Source organism: Lithobates pipiens, unplaced genomic scaffold, assembly GCF_037356315.1.
Source record: "Lithobates pipiens isolate NorthernLeopardFrog02 unplaced genomic scaffold, aLitPip1_a1.2 Scaffold_59, whole genome shotgun sequence".
NCBI lineage: Eukaryota > Metazoa > Chordata > Amphibia > Anura > Ranidae > Lithobates > Lithobates pipiens.
This window is the reverse complement of record NW_027507880.1, coordinates 2,920,595-2,938,094: the sequence shown is the minus strand read 5'-3', so window position 1 is coordinate 2,938,094 and position 17,500 is coordinate 2,920,595. Positions and strand designations below refer to the sequence as shown.

General features: G+C 42.8%; 1 protein-coding gene across 1 annotated transcript in view; it reads right to left on the bottom strand.

Annotated features, from left to right (window-relative positions):
* Positions 1–945: 945 nt before the first annotated feature.
* Positions 946–17,500, bottom strand: part of LOC143958158 (uncharacterized) — a 57,600-nt gene continuing 41,045 nt past the window's right edge. Inside the window, exons 13-14 of the mRNA XM_077467615.1 lie at positions 10,444–10,477; positions 946–10,321 (exon numbers count right to left, since the gene is read on the bottom strand). Coding sequence (XP_077323741.1) covers positions 8,970–10,321; positions 10,444–10,477 — 1,386 coding nt within the window. The 3' untranslated portion in view covers positions 946–8,969. The remainder of the gene's footprint in view (positions 10,322–10,443; positions 10,478–17,500) is intronic.

The window sequence follows — 17,500 nt, the reverse complement described above, 5'->3', positions numbered from 1 at the left end:
GGATCGTCTCTGCACTCCCCCCCCCAGCAATTGGCAACAGAGAGGAGGACAGAACTACTACAGATCCTGCGCTTCTCTGTGGAGCCGCAGAATCTCCTCTTCTAAGCATTCAGCTGACTCCAGCCCTCCCCTGATCCTCCTCCAGACCACAAATCTTCTGCTTCCCAGCAGCAACACAAGGTAAGGGGAATTCACTGTGATGTAAGGAAGGGTGGGGGGCACTTGACATCTGATGTAAGGGAGGGTGGGGGGTGCTTGACATCTGATGTAAGGGAGGGTGGGGGGTGCTTGACATCTGATGTAAGGGAGGGTAGGGGGTGCTTGGCATCTGATGTAAGGGATGGTGGGGGGTGCTTGGCATCTGATGTAAGGGAGGTTGGGGGTGCTTGGCATCTGATGTAAGGGAGGGTGGGGGGTGCTTGGCATCTGATGTAAGGGAGGGTGGGGGGTGCTTGACATCTGATGTAAGGGAGGGTGGGAGGTGCTTTGCATCTGATGTAAGGGAGGGTGGGGGGTGCTTGACATCTGATGTAAGGGAGGTTGGGGGTGCTTGGCATCTGATGTAAGGGAGGGTGGGGGGTGCTTGGCATCTGATGTAAGGGAGGGTGGGGGGTGCTTGACATCTGATGTAAGGGAGGGTGGGAGGTGCTTTGCATCTGATGTAAGGGAGGGTGGGGGGTGCTTGACATCTGATGTAAGGGGGGTGCCCTGGACATCTGCTCAAGATGTGAAGAGCAGGTGCAAACCAGCACTGAGTAATAATCGAATGTCGAGGCAATCATTTAGTATAAAGAAGAATAGTTACATTTATATAGTCTTACAGATACAATTGGCCCTTTGAAGGAAACCATAATGCTGATGAGGCCCACAATGGAAATGAGTTTGACACCCCTGCTGTAGAGTAGAGGAAATGCTTGTTTCAATAAAAAATATAATTCTGAAAAATCATAAAAATGGTTTGTTTATTGAAATTGCAAAATGTATTAATACATGGTTCAGACACAATAACTTTTTTGTTATTAAACCACCTACCTCTATATCTGTTTAGTAATCACTACCGTGTGATTTTAGAAATTCAAACAGAAAAGGAAAAAAAATTGGAATAAAACTAGAATTGAATCTATGACGTTGTCTAAAAGGGTTTCTTCATTCAGCTGCTACTTGTGTCTAATTTGTCTCTTATAGCTGGAGCACATTGTCTCTTAAAACCATATTCTCTGTGCAGATATTTGACATGATTGTTCTGCTTACTCATGATTAGATCTCAAAGATAACAGGCTGCTGAGAAAACCAATCACTAAGGGGGAGAAAATCTTCAACAGAAGAACCATGGAAACTCATCAGCAAACGTACTGCACCATTTACAAAAGGAAAAATAAAAAGTAGTAAAAAGAAAAATGCAGAGTTCAGGTGCAACTGAATGAATTTACAGGCAAAGTCCACCCAAAAGCAAAAATGAAAATATTTAAGCACTTGAGTCCCGCATTCTGTTTTAAAATGGCACCAGAAAATCAGTGGTTGTCTCCTGTCCCAGCTGGGGTGCAGGCTAGAACTGCTGACTATTAGCGATAGCTGGCATCTAGCACCTGGTTCAGGAACTTAAACCATTTTGGGATAGCAGGCATCCAGCACTAGGTTCAGGAGCTAAAACAATTTCGGGATAGCTGGTATCTAGCACTAGGTTCAGGAGCTGAAACAATTTCGGGATAGCTGGCATCTAGCACTAGGGTCAGGAGCTGAAACAATTTCGGGATAGCTGGCATCCAGCACTAGGTTCTGGAGCTGAAACTATTTCGGGATTGCTGGCATCTAGCACTAGGTTCAGGAGCTGAAACAATTTCGGGATAGCTGGTATCTAGCACTAGGTTCAGGAGCTTAAACCATTTTGGGATAGCTGGCATCCAGCATTAGGTTCAGGAGCTGAAACAATTTCGGGATAGCTGGCATCCAGCACTAGGTTCAGAAGCTGAAACAATCAGGGATTTTTAGCAATCACAAACCCATGACAAATTTGCAGTTGTGCAAAACTTTGCCCTTTTCAACTTGACTTGCTCTTATCTAAAGCCCCATACACACTATTAGTTTTTCTGCAGATTTTTGTCTTCGGATTTACAAAAAACCAATAATATGAGGTCAAAACACCAATTTGTATGCAATCAGGCAGCCCTTACACTACATGGTTTTGGTCTTTGAGTGACACTGAAATGCTATCGTTATTCTCCAAAAATAATCTATATATATACATCCGCTACTAATTTTTTTTTATAAAACCGTTCCTTAAAATGGTTTTCTGCCATCTTGTAACATCCTCCACATGCCCCAGAACCTTTCATTTTCCCCCTCACTTCCCTTTGTTTGGAACAAGCAGTGGAGAAAAATAATTTGGAGGATACTGTATTGTTTTTCCAGGTAAATATCTTGGGGGTGATCAAAATAATTTCCTGTAATTATTCCCAATTCACTTTTGACTTGCCTGTAAATTTCTGTTCTAGGAGTACAGTACAGGACACAGGGCTTATATTCATAGACTATGGGTTATATGCAGGCTACCTTCAGGTGATTGGACGCTGGAAAAAATAAACTGTGAGGACTGCCCCTAGCCCATGCTCATTTAACCCCATCAATTCTGTGAGACTCCAATTTTAACACAAGCAATACGGAGTGACCACAGAAGGTAGGGGGCCTGTGTTCAGTACTGCACTCCAAGATGAGGAATTTACGTAAGCCACATATCCCATTATTTTAATACAGTACAGGACACAGGGCTTGTATTCATAGACTATGAGATGTTACAAAGTAATAAACTGAGGGGTGAGCAACAACATAGCAAACAGAGCTGCTAAAAGGCCCACAGAAAAAACAAGGGTGAAGAAACCCAAAAACATTTAGATAACAGTTTTCAGCACCTCGCAGCCAAAACTGCGGTGTGAACATCAATCTTGTAATACCTGAAGAATTTGGAGACAAAAGGACCAAATGGTGGCCTTGCAAATCTAGGGTATAGAATAGATGCTCGATGCTGGGAAGCCAGAGAGACACCAACTGACTTGGTAGAATAAGCTCTAATAGGTAATTGAGGAACCTCTTTTTTAAGGGAGTCTCTGGAACAAAGCCATATAATGCACCTGGCAATTGCGGAGCGGGATTCAGGTTGTTCCTTACCAGAGACCAATGGTAGGGCACTCAGACTCAGTTTTGCAAACAGAAGCCGTGGCTTCCAAGTGGACCCTAAAACCACCCAGGCAGTGTAGGGAAATTTCCTTGGCGTTGGAGAGTAGGAGCCCACTTTGGGAGACCTCACATGTAGGGTTGCCTTTCTTGTGGCCATTATATCTGTTAGAAACTCTTGGTACCAAGACCACCAAGCCTTTTTGTAACCCAAAGGGATATCCTAAATGGCTCATGGGGGGAGGTACTCCGGGCCAGTTGTTTGAAAAAGTCTGATAGAATAAAGTCGGAAATAAGAACAGAGTATTCCCTTGGACTCAGTTGTCTGTCCTTACAGTGGGCAGGAGGTAGATTTTCTCACTCCGAGTAAGCTGGACACAACTAATCCTTCAGAACCTGGGTATCAATAGCCATGCCGGTAAAGCCAGTAACTGAGAAGCGGGGTGGAGTAGGGGGCCTTGCACCACTAAATCTGATCTGTTTTGAGTATGTTTCTGTACGACGTCCATCTGGCCCGATTCAGTGTCACCAGAACCCTTTCTATCTCATTCTTTGACTGCTATGCAAGGCAAGATAAATTTCTTGAAGGAAACAAGGAAAGGCATATATCAACATTTTAAAATTGTCTGTTGTTGAACCTGGAGGCCAGGATGTCCACATGTGTTTCCCCCACCTTTGACAGAGATTCTGGAGGACTTAGGGGTGAAGAGACCACTTCCCTGGGTCTAGTCGTTAGCAGCTGACATCACAGGATACAGGGCATTTTCATATTCATTACAATAGGGTCATGCTGTCACCCTCAGGTGAGTGGACACTGGACAAAAAAAAAAAGCAGTAATCCCCTCTCAGCGCAGTTTTGTAGCAAGCCACGGGCATAGGGAGAGGGGTGGGATCATACATCACAGGATACAGTGTATCTTCATATCCATTACAATAGAGATGTCCCAAAGCACTGAATCTGGGAGAAGTCAATGCAGCAACAGGCCCCAAACCCAAAATAGGTTTTGAACCTCAAACAGCAATCTGCAAGGCCTTCTGCCTGAAGGTTGTATCTGCAGAGGCCTGAACATCATCTACCTGGTAGAATTTAGGAAACTTTTTGAACTGAAGAGCAGATGGCAGCTTGCAAACTTGAGCTACAGAAGGCTGATGTTGATTAGTCCAGGAAGTACCAACACTCCTGGTAGAATAGGCTGTAAAAGGGATTGGTGGGATTCTTCCTTTAAGGCAGTGGTTCTCAGGACCGTCTAGTAAGGCGGGTTTGCAAGATAACTGAAATACATCACAGGTAATACAATTTGCTGCTCAGTGATGGCAGTATTCTAGTATGCATCTTCCCAAGGTAATACCCCCCCCCCCCCCCCAACCGTTAAGGCTGGCATCCCTTGTCACCACTTTCCAGGGCATGGGATGGAATGATTTTCTCGACTCCAGGGTGGAGTTGGAGATCCACCAGACCAGGGAAAATTTTGACTAGCTGGAAAGATGCATTAGATAGGTGCAATGTATCTGCTTGTTCTACGATGTGAGGATGTTGAGTTGAAGTGACTTGGAGTAAAACTGGGCAAAAGGAACTGCGCCAAAGAAGGCTACGTTTAGGCCTAGAAACCTCACGCAGACGCAAACTGCAGGTGGATTTTGGATCTGAGGATCAAAGTGTGGGACCTTAAAAAGGCAATATTTTCAGGAGAAAGGAAAATTTTGGCTAGGACTACATCCAAGATTAGACCTAGGTTTTCCAATTGGTATGAGGGCTGAAAGGCAGATTTTGGAAAGTTGATTAACAAGCAAGTTTGAAAGAACTAAATTGCCTTTTGGATGTTGGCAGACAAGGTTGTGGCTGAGGAGTCTTTTAGCAGAAGGTATTCTAAGTAGCCTTTGACATGAATTCCTTGTGTCCTCAAAAAAGTGGGGAAAGAACATTTGCAAACAGGATGAAGAGGGGTGCATAAATAGTAGTGCTACAAACTCAAAATGTTGGTCTCCCACAGCAAAACTCAGATATTGCTGATGTGAGGGGAAGACAGGGATATGTAGACTGGAACCAAAAAACATACAGGAATCTGGCACTAAGGTCTACAGTTTTCGGTAATTCATATGATATTTTTGGCCGAGTAGTAGTCCACCGCTGCTCTGACCTGTATTGACCACACTTTTATACTTCATATCAGCATATGGATTTTATGGCATACCCGGAGAAGTGAAAGATAGAATAATTGAAAACAAAAACAGTGCTTAGGGCTTAATACCATCTGTAATTGTAAGTGCCAAATAGTCATTCCAGGGCAGAATGATGCATTGTGGGATAGAAAGATAAAGTCAATTAAAAGTTCAATAAAGAGTATCTATTAAAAAAGCCATAATTCAATATTTGGTATTCCATAAAATCCATATGCTGATATGAAGTATAAAAGTGTGGTCAATACAGTTGTATATAAGCCATGCAAGCAAGCACAGCATCATGGTTACCCCTCCTCTTGCTGTCCAGGCTTTGCATTTCCATCCGTTAGCGGCACCTTACCAGCATCTTCTGGCCATCTATCAACATCTCTTTCAGCGCATAACTGCCGGTGTATGCGGCCCAGCTCGGAATAATACGCCCTTTTCAGCCTCACCAATGATACAGCTTTCACATACCACACATGGGTGTTTTTCCTGGATTGCCGCCACATGGGTAAAGGGTTTGCTTGCCTGGCTTTTATACAGCTGTATTGACCACATTTTTATACTTCATATCAGCATATACCAAATATTGATTTATGGATGTCTAGATAGGTATTACCCTTGTCCCAAAGAAACAATGATGGATTTTGACGATTTGATGTGACATTTTTTGTTTACAAAGAAATCTGTTTAGAGATTTTAGGCAATATGGGGCGGATCCCCCCATTTGGTTTGGGGATTTGAATAAAAACTTCAGAACCTTTCTGCTAAAGGAACTGATACAGCACTCCTTGTGACTGAAGTTTGTGCAAGGCTGCCAATAAATCTGCCTGTTTTTGAGCCAAAGCTGCCAGATTGGAGTGTAGAGGTAGAAATGATACTTTGTACCCCTTTGAAATTACAGATTGGACCCAGTGGTCTTAGCTTCACACTGGCACAAATGCCAACTGACTTCTCCCACTCCTAGGAGTGGGACAGCCCCTTCATTATGAGAAAGGCTTCTAAGCAGGCTTGCTTGATGTAGGGGTCCAAGGCTTGGGACAAAACAAAGTACTAAGCTTTGGTTTTGAGGTTAATGCTTAGGAAAGAAGAATACACCCCTTTTTTCTGACTAGAGGTAGTAGCCATAGAAGTATCAGACTCAGGGCTTTCTCTTGTAGGAGCACCTTTCCCCCAGTGACTTCTTGGGAAATCTTTTGATAAATTTATCAAATTAGGCATTCACTGCCAAAAGACTTGCATATAAGGTGCTTCTTATAAACAGGTTCAACAGACCAAGGTTTTAGTTACAAAATTCTGCGCATATTCGCAGAGAAGAGAGACATTCTTCAGAATTGGCAATTTTTTTCTGTAGAGCACCAACAAAAAACAATAAGGCCAATGGCATCAGCTGCAATTGTTATGTGGAACGGGGTAATCAAAGAGAGGTTTGTGTTCCCTATTCACCTGTCGTGTCCAGTCCAGCAAATAGATAAGGCAGCAATTTCGGCTGCAGAGCTAGACCTGCAATTGTAATGAAGCACCTATTAACAGACTCCTTAAAAGAGAAAAAATCCTTAATAGGAACTGTAAGGTGTTTATTGAGGATTCAAATGGCAGGATCTTCTACTGGAATAGCCAATTTTTCCTAAGTTCCTTTTCCATAGGATACATCTCAGAAAAAAGCTTGAGAGGAGTCAATATTCTTTCAGGATTAGATCAATCTTCACGTAGTACACTTTCAAATTGTGCATAGATGGGAAAAGTGTTTTTTGATCTTGCCAGCCTATAAGTGCCCAGAGTGTCCATGCTTGTTTTGGTAGTGGAGAATTAGGTGCTGCTAGACAAAGACTAGTTTGCACCACATAGATCAGTGTGTTCACAGTATGGTGACAATTGTGGAGAAGCCTTTCAGGCTCAAAGAATGCAGGGGTTTGAACATCCTCAGCAGCTTCTTATACAATATCTGCATCACCATTGCTTTCCTCTATTGCTTACATTATGGAAGTAGTGTCATAACAGGACATTTCTTCAGGACAAGGGAACAGCTATCACCCTGTTCCCTTGTTCCAAATTTCCTGTAGGCGATCAGCGGGATGTTTTCAGCTCCCTTGCACCTGTGATCCACCATTGTTAAAGTGACGAGATTCCCCACGGGGTACTCACTGAATGGGATATGGAAGAATGGGGTTTGTGTGTCCGGAATGCAGGATCAGCAATAACCCATGCACTGACAGGGTTCCTGTGGCTGCATCTCTGTAGCAGAAGGCATCAGGAAAATTCACTATGCATATTTTCCAACAGATATGGTGGGTGGAAGTCTGGATGGTGAACAAAAAAAAAGTTTAACATTTTCGGCACCATAGGCAATTTTAGAGGAATCAGGAGTTATTCATGTTATAACGTTACTCCATGTTCTGCTTGTCTATATCTATGTATTCTGCATTAAGCCCTGTGAAGTGTCTATTAGCCAGGAGCTAGTCCACAATACAAGGAAACCCTATCTTACCTCATCCACATCAGTGGGCCTGTTAGGGGTCCAAGCTTTGAGTACCATGGTTGGCAAAAACCCAAAGGGGTCTTCAGGGTCTGGAAACCATGGAGATGAACCTGGACCTATATAGCTCCCTGCAGCCAACCACACACATTGCACTTTTTCGCCAGGGATGTGCAATGCAGGATCTAGTGTCCCAAGCACACATTACAAGCTGGCCCCACACATTGAGGTCTGGGTACAGTCCTCAAGGTATAACACTGAGGGTTACCAAACATGAATCTGCTGGATAGCCTAGGACAATAAGCAGTCAGATCTTGATAAAAGCGTCAGAAGAAAAAAGTAATGATTGAAAGAATGAACTTTTAGGAGAAGAGGTCAATCACCTAGGGACTCTAGCAAAAAAACAGTCTCATGCAATGGGTGGGGTTATATAAGCATGCAATAGGGGCAGCCCTAGCAAGTTTTTTGCCAGTGTCCAATCCCCCCAAAGCCTACTGTCATGTACTATACAGTTAAGAATGCATTTTTTCTTATTTTTCACAATTTCTTCCCTATAAAACTGAGTAAACAAAAATATCAGTATCCAAATCTGCTACAAAATTAAAGCCCTATTTGTCCCAAAAGAAAATACATGATTTGTTGGGCTAGACTACAAATGATGGAAGGTATAAGGTGCTGAGCGGAGACATCTCTGGATCGGAAACAACATAGACTCATTGGGATTAGGGAGCAAAAGGCCCCAGGACTTAAGTGGTTACGTGAACTGAACGCTTAGTTCTCTGGCCAATATATTTTACAGGCTAAACCTCTGGAACTCTTCTCTTCAGCAAAGGAATTTCATTCTTCTTCCTGCATGTTGCAGGAGTGGGACCCCTTTGTACAAAAAACATGAATTTGATGAGCAGAGCTGGGAACTCAGCTACAGAGATCCCCATTATAAAGTTTCCAAGGGGCAGACACTGCTGGGTGATCCAACCTTTTCTATCAGGGAGGCCCAAGCCAAACCCCCCCATAAAACAATAAATAAAAAAAGCTGGGTGCTATTTTTTCTTTTTATGTCAAACTGGATATTTGGTTCCCAGGATCTGCCCAGAACGGACTCAGTTAAGGTATGGACATGGAAGTTGTTTAAAAGCGTACTTTGCCTGATATGCCTCAGTGTTCATGCTGATGCTTGGGATGCCGCAAAAGCCATACTTGCTCGAAACCTGGCTTGTGCTTCTTCTCTAATATGGAGCCTTTCGTGTTTGAGAAGGCCGAGCTTTCGTGTGAAAGTCTTGCCGCAATCAGCGCAGGAGAAGGGCTTCACCCCTGAATGCGTACGTTGATGCCTAAGCAAATTGGCCCGTCTTGTAAACCCCTCCCCGCACTCTGTACACTGAAATGGCTTGTCGCCCAGATGGACCAGCTCATGTGTCCGAAGGTCAGCTTTAGTTTTGAAGCAACGGCCACAGTCAAAGCATGTAAACACTTTACCATCTGCATGGATCTTCTGGTGGGTGCTAAAGGCCGAGCGTTGGGAAAAGCATTTGCCGCAGTCAGGGCAAGTGAAAGGTTTCTCGCCAGTATGAAGCCTCATGTGCTCGATGAGGCCAAGGCTTCGTTTAAAATATTTATCGCATATGGAACACTGGAACTGCTTATCCTCTGTGTGGACAGTTTGGTGAGATACAAGGTTTCCTTTGCTTCTAAAGCCTTTACCACACTTCAAGCAAACAAAAGGTTTTTCCCCAGTATGTATTCTACGATGGATATCCAAGGCAGCCTGCTGAGAGAAGTATCGGCCGCACTCGTCGCACATCAGCACTTTATCTCCCGGAGGTACTCTGGGAGGCCTCTCAGCTGATTCATCCCCGCTAGCGATTTTCTTGATGACGACTTTGCTGTTAATGGTGAAAGCTTCTGTTGCGTCCCGATTGGAATTTTTAGGCAGGTACAAAAAGCCTTCCCGCAGGGCCTCCTTTGTCCACTTCTTTGGTTTCTGAGGACCAGTTGCAAGTATAGAACATTTGATGCATTTAACTGGCTTCGATCCCTTTGAACTCTCAGGTTTGGCTGCAAAAGATTCGCCGCAAACGCTGCAGGTCACCACTGCCAGTTTGTCGCCAATGACTGTGGTGCCATCTTCAGAGATGTAAACTGTTTGAAAGTTATCTTCGTCAATATCACACTGATCATTGCTGCTGTCAACCGATTTGGATTTCGTAACTGTAGGCCAGCTTTCAGATGTAACAGAATCCTCTTGTGCATCAAAGTCAGAAGCTTGGTCATCTTCATCTTCCTCATCTTCATCTTCCTCCTCTTCCTCTTCCTCCTCTTCTTCTTCCTCATCCTCATCCTTTATAGAAATGGATACACATTCAAGTGGCTCAGTAGACGCATCGATAAGTTGAACTACGTGTAGTTTATCTTCAGATTTCACATGAGAGCATTCTTTAATGACACTTTGATGTTTTGTGGTTTCGTCAGAAGCTTCATTTCCCAAGCTGTCTCTTTCTTGACTTTCAACCTCATCTGTTCAAAATATAGCAAATTACATTGAGTTAAAACAGACCTGCCATTTTTACAAATCCTAACTTAACCTTTGTTATGCTGGCTGTGTATATAACAGTTGTACAGTTTCCTTCTATATTCACCTTTTTTCCAGAGTCTGCACGACGTTTCCATCATCTAGGCAGATAGAAACAGTCAGTAACCATAACGAGGAAGGAGTTTTTTTTTTTTCTCACCACGGGCCCCTAATTAACTGTGAATGTCCATATTTTCCTTCGGTTATACACATATTGGGGTTGATTTACCAAAACTGGAGAGTGCAAAATCTGGTGCAGCTGTGCATGGTAACCAATCAGCTTCTAACTTCAGCTTGTTCAGTTAAGCTGCGCCAAAACAAACAGAAGTGGATTGGTTTCTATGCAGAGCTGCACCAGATTTTGCACTCTCCAGTTTTAGTAAATCAACCCCATTGCCAACTTGTAGAGCCGCGTGTACAGCAAACTATTACAAAGCATTTGCAAAGCTTCAGAAAGCTCCAAGCAGATTTTCTAAAAGCTTTAAAGCACCCTTCAGCTCCACTCTATTCATTATATCTCTCCAATACATGCACATTTGCCCATGTTTTGTCTTATTAAAATGCTGCACATACACAAAAATAGAAGCGTGGATGTGTTCTGTCTGTACTTCTAACATACTTCCTGTTCTAGGATGACAATGCTGCTATAAATACTGTACAGATACAGTACAGCAAGTAACCATATGTCACCCTCGGACAGTGTTGTTTGCAAATAAAAGGAAAAAAAAAGCACGAAAAAAAATTAAAAAATAATAATAATGTAGCCACCACATCTAAGGCCTGGTAAGCTGCAATATATATACATGTTTTCTTTGGTTGCTGGGTAAGCTACAATATCCACTTGACCTCTGAAAGATTTACCCCCGTTCACGACCAGGCCACTTTTTTGCTTTTTGACACTGCGTACTTTAACTGACAATTGCGCGGTCATGCAACACTGTACAGAAATTAAATTTATATAATTTATATTTTTTTTGCCCACAAATAGATCTTTCTTTTGGTGCTATTTGATCGCCAGGTTTTTTTTTGTTTTGTTTTTTTGCGTTATAAGACCCCTTTCACACTGGGGCGTCTTTCAGGCGCTAAAAAAGCGCCTGTAAAGCGATTGAAAGAAGCCTCATCTGCAATCCTAATGCGAAAGCCCAAGTGCTTTAAGAACCCTTTCACATTGCCAGCGCCCGAAAAACGCTTGTAAAGTGCCGCTTAAACTAGCGCCGCTTTACCAGCGTTTTTTGAGCTCTGGTGGGGCGCTTTTAACCCCTGCTAGTGGCCAAATAAAGGGTTAAAAGCGCCCACAAAACAACGCTGCCAAAAGCGATTTGCAGTCGCTTTTCGGGCATTTTTGCATTTCAATGGGAAGGGGCGTTTTAGGAGCGGTGTATTCACTGCTCCAAAAGCGCTGCAAAGAAGCTGCTTGCAGGACTTTTTTTGACGCCCTGCAAGTGCAGCGCCTCAGTGTGAAAGCACTCTGGCTTTCACATTGGGATTGCAGTTGCAGCTTTTTTCAGGCACTTTTTTTTAAGCTTAAGACCACTTTCCCACTGAGGCACTTTTCAGGCGCTTTCACGCTAAAAACAGCGCCTAAAAAGCTCACGAAAACGTATTTCCATTAAAATCAATGAATGCATTCACACTAGGGCAGTGTGCTGGCAGGGCTGTGAAAAACTCCCCTCTCCATTGGAATTAATGGAAAGCTCTTCAAAGCGCCTGAAAAGCTCTTCAAAAGCGCTCAGTGTTTTTACTGGCAGTTTAGAAGCGCCTCAGTGTGAAAGTGACCTTAGCGCACGAAAAACGCCCAAGTGTGAAAGCACTCGGGCTTTCACATTGGGATTGCAGATGAGGCTTCTTTCAAGCGCTTTAAAGGCACTTTTTTTAATGCTAAAGCGCCTGAAAAACGCCCCAGTGTGAAAGGGGTCTAAACGAAAAAAAGACCAAATATTTTTAACTTTCTGCTCTAAAACATACCCAATACATTTTTTTTTAATATTTCTTCATGAATTTAGGTCAATATGTATTCTGCTACATCAAAAAGATGTTTATTAAATAACAATACAGATATACATTTTTTACACAGCTCTTCATCTCAAGCATATATTCTGTCATACAATGCAATTAATCATGCAAGAGATATATTCTAACGTGTCGTTCGGTCTCCAATACCAATTCGGCCTATCTGGCACATATCTTATTTGTCATTATGGTTGCTTTTGTGCGCCTCACATTCAGAGTAAAACAAAACAAGATAAAGTTGGCGCACAAATGAATGGTCTCTTTAAGAGCGTTTGACTATCTCGTGGGATGTTTGTTTATTTAAATAAATGTCCTGTAGATGGTCTCAATGTGCGGCTGTTAACCCATTATGGACTTGGCAAAAAATGGATGCAGCAGAAAAAACGATCAAAAACAGCGCATCAAAGGGACTAGTAGAGTTTTTCACATCAATCTACTAGTCCCTTTGATGCGCTGTTTTTGATCGTTTTTTCACATTCAGAGTAGCCTATGGCGGGTGCCTCTCAATTTTGCGCTCCCTCCGGGCTTAAGCCCTGCTCCCCGTCTTTTACCATAACAATCTGTCCATGACAAGATCGACTAAGGAAAGGCCGAGTGTGTCCAGCCCAGAGTAAATCAAACTTTCCTGGTCTGCCTCTATGCTGATACACATACTTCTCCATCCTTATAGTATCCCCCATTTGGGCAATCCATTCCTTCAGCCCTGGAGGCTCAACCGCCTTCCAATGCCGGAGGATCCTGCTACATATTTCTTGTAAAAAAAAAATACCCAATAAGCGTGTATTGATTGGTTTACACAAACATTATAGCGTCTACAAACTATGCCAGATATACTGGATTTTTTTTTTAATACTAGTAATGGCGGAGATCAGCAACTTATAGTGGGACTGTGATAGTATGGTGGCGGGCAGTCTGACACTAACACACTTTGTGGGAACCAGTGACAAAGAATACAGTGATCAGTGCTAAAAATATGCACTGTCGCTGTACTGACACTGGCTGGAAAGGGGTTCACTGTACTAATGACACTGGCTGGAAAGGGGTTACCATATAGGGCGATCAAAGGGTTAAATATGTGCCTAACTATGTGTAATGTGTGTACTGTGCGCTGCTTTTACTAAGGGATGTAATGGTTTCTCTGCAGGGAAACAAAAAGCGCCACATCCCCCACTGACGGGACAGAGCTCTGCATTGTTTACATATGCAGAGCTCTGTCCTGTCTTCCTCCTCGTTAATCAGCGGGTGCCAACAGTCATCCATTGGCTGGCACACGCTGATCAGCTTGTGCTGTGTCTAATCACAGCTAATCTGGCGTGCTGACACCTTGTGCATGTTTCCCCTACCGGATCATGTACTACGGTAGATGCATGATCCAGCCCAGGAGAGCCAATTTGCCGCTGTATAAAGGCATTATTGCGGTTGGCAAATGGATATATTCATTGTCTTGAGTTGCTGGCAGGATCACCAAGTGTATCTAGGTAGAGGCTGGGAGGCTGAGAGTGCATTTTCTAAGCGAGTTATGACTCTTATAATTAAAGAGTCACATTTATCTGGTAAACAGATTTAAGTCTTTTTTGGTGGTGGCTTCACAAACTGGGATTCACAAGAAGATTGGATTCTTTCTTCTTGCAATTTCTCTTACATAGTGATTATTGTACTTTGTAATTCATTATTGTTTATTTGGGCACTTATGGTGGGTATATAAAAGAATCCCCCCCTTTAAAAAAATCACATGTTGTTGCTTAGCAGCCTGAAATGAAGACAGACAGTTTTTTTTTTATCCAGCTGTATTTACTCAATAGTGCAACTTATAACATCCAAGTGAAAGATATAACTCCAACATTTCAGGAAAAATAAAAAAAAATAAGAAACGGAATCACTAAGTTGGAAAAAGGATCACCCCCTCCTAAAAATGACTTGTAAACTCAATCCGGTTTAGCCAATTACCTTCTCAATGGTACACAAAGCCATTTGACTTTAAACTGTGATCAACTGTGGTCATTTTGATTAGCTCGACATGAAAAGAGCTTTTCTGGAGCATTTCAGTCCCGGTACTGCAAATGAAGCAAACAATTACCTATGTGTGGCAAGGCACTGTCAAAAGATCTCCAGGATAAAGTTGTGGACAGGCACAAGTCAGGAGAAGATAGAAAAACATTTCAAAGGTTTTATCAGTGCCTAGAAGCACAGTTAAATCTATTATTAGGAAGTGGAAGGTATTTGGTACAACGCAGACCCTCCCTGGATCTCTCCAAACTGGATGAAAGAGCCAGGAGGAAATTGGTCAGAGAGGCTACCAAGAGGCCTACAGCAACTCTGAAGCAGTTTCAGGAATTTAAGAGTGGTCATGGTGTACATGTGAAAACAATATCACAAATTCTCCACAAATGTGGCTTGTATGGGAGGTTTGCAAGAAAAAAGCCTCTTCTCCAGAAAGGCCACATGAAGTCACGAGCTTTGCCAAAGTGCACCTTGAAGATTCTGAGGTCACATGGAATAAGATGTTATGCCGGCCATACACAGTTCGAATTTTGAAAGAATTTTCTTTCGAAAATCGTATCTAAGAATTTTCGTACGAATTACGCACCATTAGTGGGCTGCAACAGCCGATTTTCATGCGGAAAATAAAATTTTAGGAATTGGACATGGAAATTTTTTGAAAAACAAACGCTTTTCTAATCAATGGTGGGAGAATCGTGCGAGAAATGTAATAAGAAAAGAAAATTTACAGAGAGAAAAGGTGAAATTGAATGCTTGGTCGACCGAATTTCTAAAATCAATGGTGGCATCATTGGATCACAAAAAAATGAACTTTCTGAAAAGAAAATTTGTTCGAATGTATGGCCTGCATTATAGTCAGCTGAGACTGAAAATGAATAATTCGTCCTCAACACCAAACGGTATGTACTGCGTAAATTGATGGCGCTATATAAGTAACTGAAATAAATCATAAAATAATAACAAAAATGCGGTCCAACAAACTACTGACATGGGGGGGGGGGGGGGGGGTGATCCTTTTTTCCAACTCAGTGATTTCTGTTGTTTTTTTTTCTGACATGGTAATGTTATATCTTTCACTTGGATGTTATGCATTTCACTAGTAAATACAGCTGAATAAAACAAAAACTGTGTAGGTCTTCATTTCAGGCTGCAAAGCAGAAAAATTTGACTATTTTAAAGGGGGTGATTCTTTTCTATAACCACTGTATATGGTGTTTTAGTGCAACACATTGTTTGCATACATTCGATTACTGGGAGAAATATCTCATAGCGTCCTTGCTGCTCACAATTTTTGTTCACACAGTTTTTGTCCTGTGTGATGAGGTTAAAACCAATCCAGGCTGTAAAAGAAGCAGCTTAAAGGAGAAGTATAGCCAAAGCTCGTTTGGCTGTACTTCTCCTGTGGTCCAGGGTCCGAGTCATCACGACAATGTAAGCCAGGATCCGGCAGGTCCCTGGACCAACACCCAGCTCCCCTTCTCAGCTAGTCGCTGAGAGCCTGAGTCGGCTGCTCCGCCCCTCCACAGCCCAGCACTCCAGCGCTCAAGGAGGGAGCAGAGCCCAGAGCTGTGACTGACAGTCTGCAGCTCTCTGCTCATGGAGCTGTCAGAACCGAGCGACTGGCAGTATTCGATCGCTCGGTTCTCAGTGCAGAGGCGCCGGAGGACAGTTGAAGCATTGAATCGAAGCTGCTTCCACCTAGCCAAGTATGATTGGGTTAAAAACACCAACCTCATACTTCTCTTTTAAGGCGTCATGCACACTTATGCTCCTAAACTGATGTTTTTGGCATTTTTTTTTTGCCTAAGCTCCTGAACGCACCTCAATAACAGACTATGGGGGTGATTTACTAAGACTGGAGATTTCAAAATCTGGTGCAGCATAGAAACCAATCAGCTTCCAGATTTTAGGCCAGGTTCACACTGGTACGACACGACAGTCATACAACTGTGGATCCGACTTTTCCCTGCAAGAACGGTCCACTTCCATCCAACTTAAACGAATGGGACCCGACTTTGATCCATTCATACCAGACCCTTTTTTACGTTTGGTATGAATCTTGAGTGGGGACCCCACGCCGTTGTTTCTTTTAATTTTGGTTACCCCTTCAAGATCATCAGAGCACAAGTCGCATGCCACAAGTTGGATCAGTTAAGATCATAATTCGACTTGGATGCAACTTACATTCAAATCAATGGGTGGAAGTCGTGTCCAAGTCGGACCAAAGTAGCGCAGGAACCTTTTTTAAAGTCAGACCAGTTAGGACAGCTCTCATAGGGAATCATTGATTTATGTACATCATGTAACATGTGACCCCAAAGTTGGAGCATATGTTGCCCCGGTGTGAACTGGCCCTTAGCCCTCGTTCACACTAAATACTTTGTATATACGGTAATATTTCAATATGCCACCCAATTTGCTAAAGCTACATGATGCTCCCTGTGCTTCTGGAGCTGCCATTTGTAAACTCAATGCAAAGTTTAAAGTGCATCTTTCCTAAAAGAAATGCAGGGGCTGCCATCGCTAACTTCTTCTTGAAAACATAACTGCCTAGCTGTTATAAAAAGAGAACGCACTGCTCCAGGCTGACCGTGGGTGCAATCAGGTACTAGGTGCACACTTCGGCTCACCACCGGCTGAAGCAAATAGGATATCAAACGAAATGGTAGCACACTGGAATCTTGGATTGCTTGATGGATACTTTATTGTCAAAGCCAGACAAATGACAGGGAATGCAGTTAGCACATTTCACAAGATTGTATCTTGCTTGATCACAATGACCAAGCAAGATACAATCTTGTGAAAAGAGTTGACTGCATTCCCTGTCATTTGTCTGGCGTTGACAATGAAGTATCCATCAAGCAATCCAAGATTCCAGTGTGCTACCATTTCGTTTGATATCCTATTTGCCTAGCTGTTATGCTAACCCCATGGCTTTAATACCTTCTACATTTTTTAGAAGAGGTCACCAGTGGCAGTCCCTATGTTTCTTTTATGATAGGTTCACTTTGTGCAAGGAAGCTCCACCTTAACACCATCCTTGAACCCTTATCCTTCTGTATGGGTAAAATCATGTGACCAATAACTTCTGACTACAAGTCCATCAACGCACA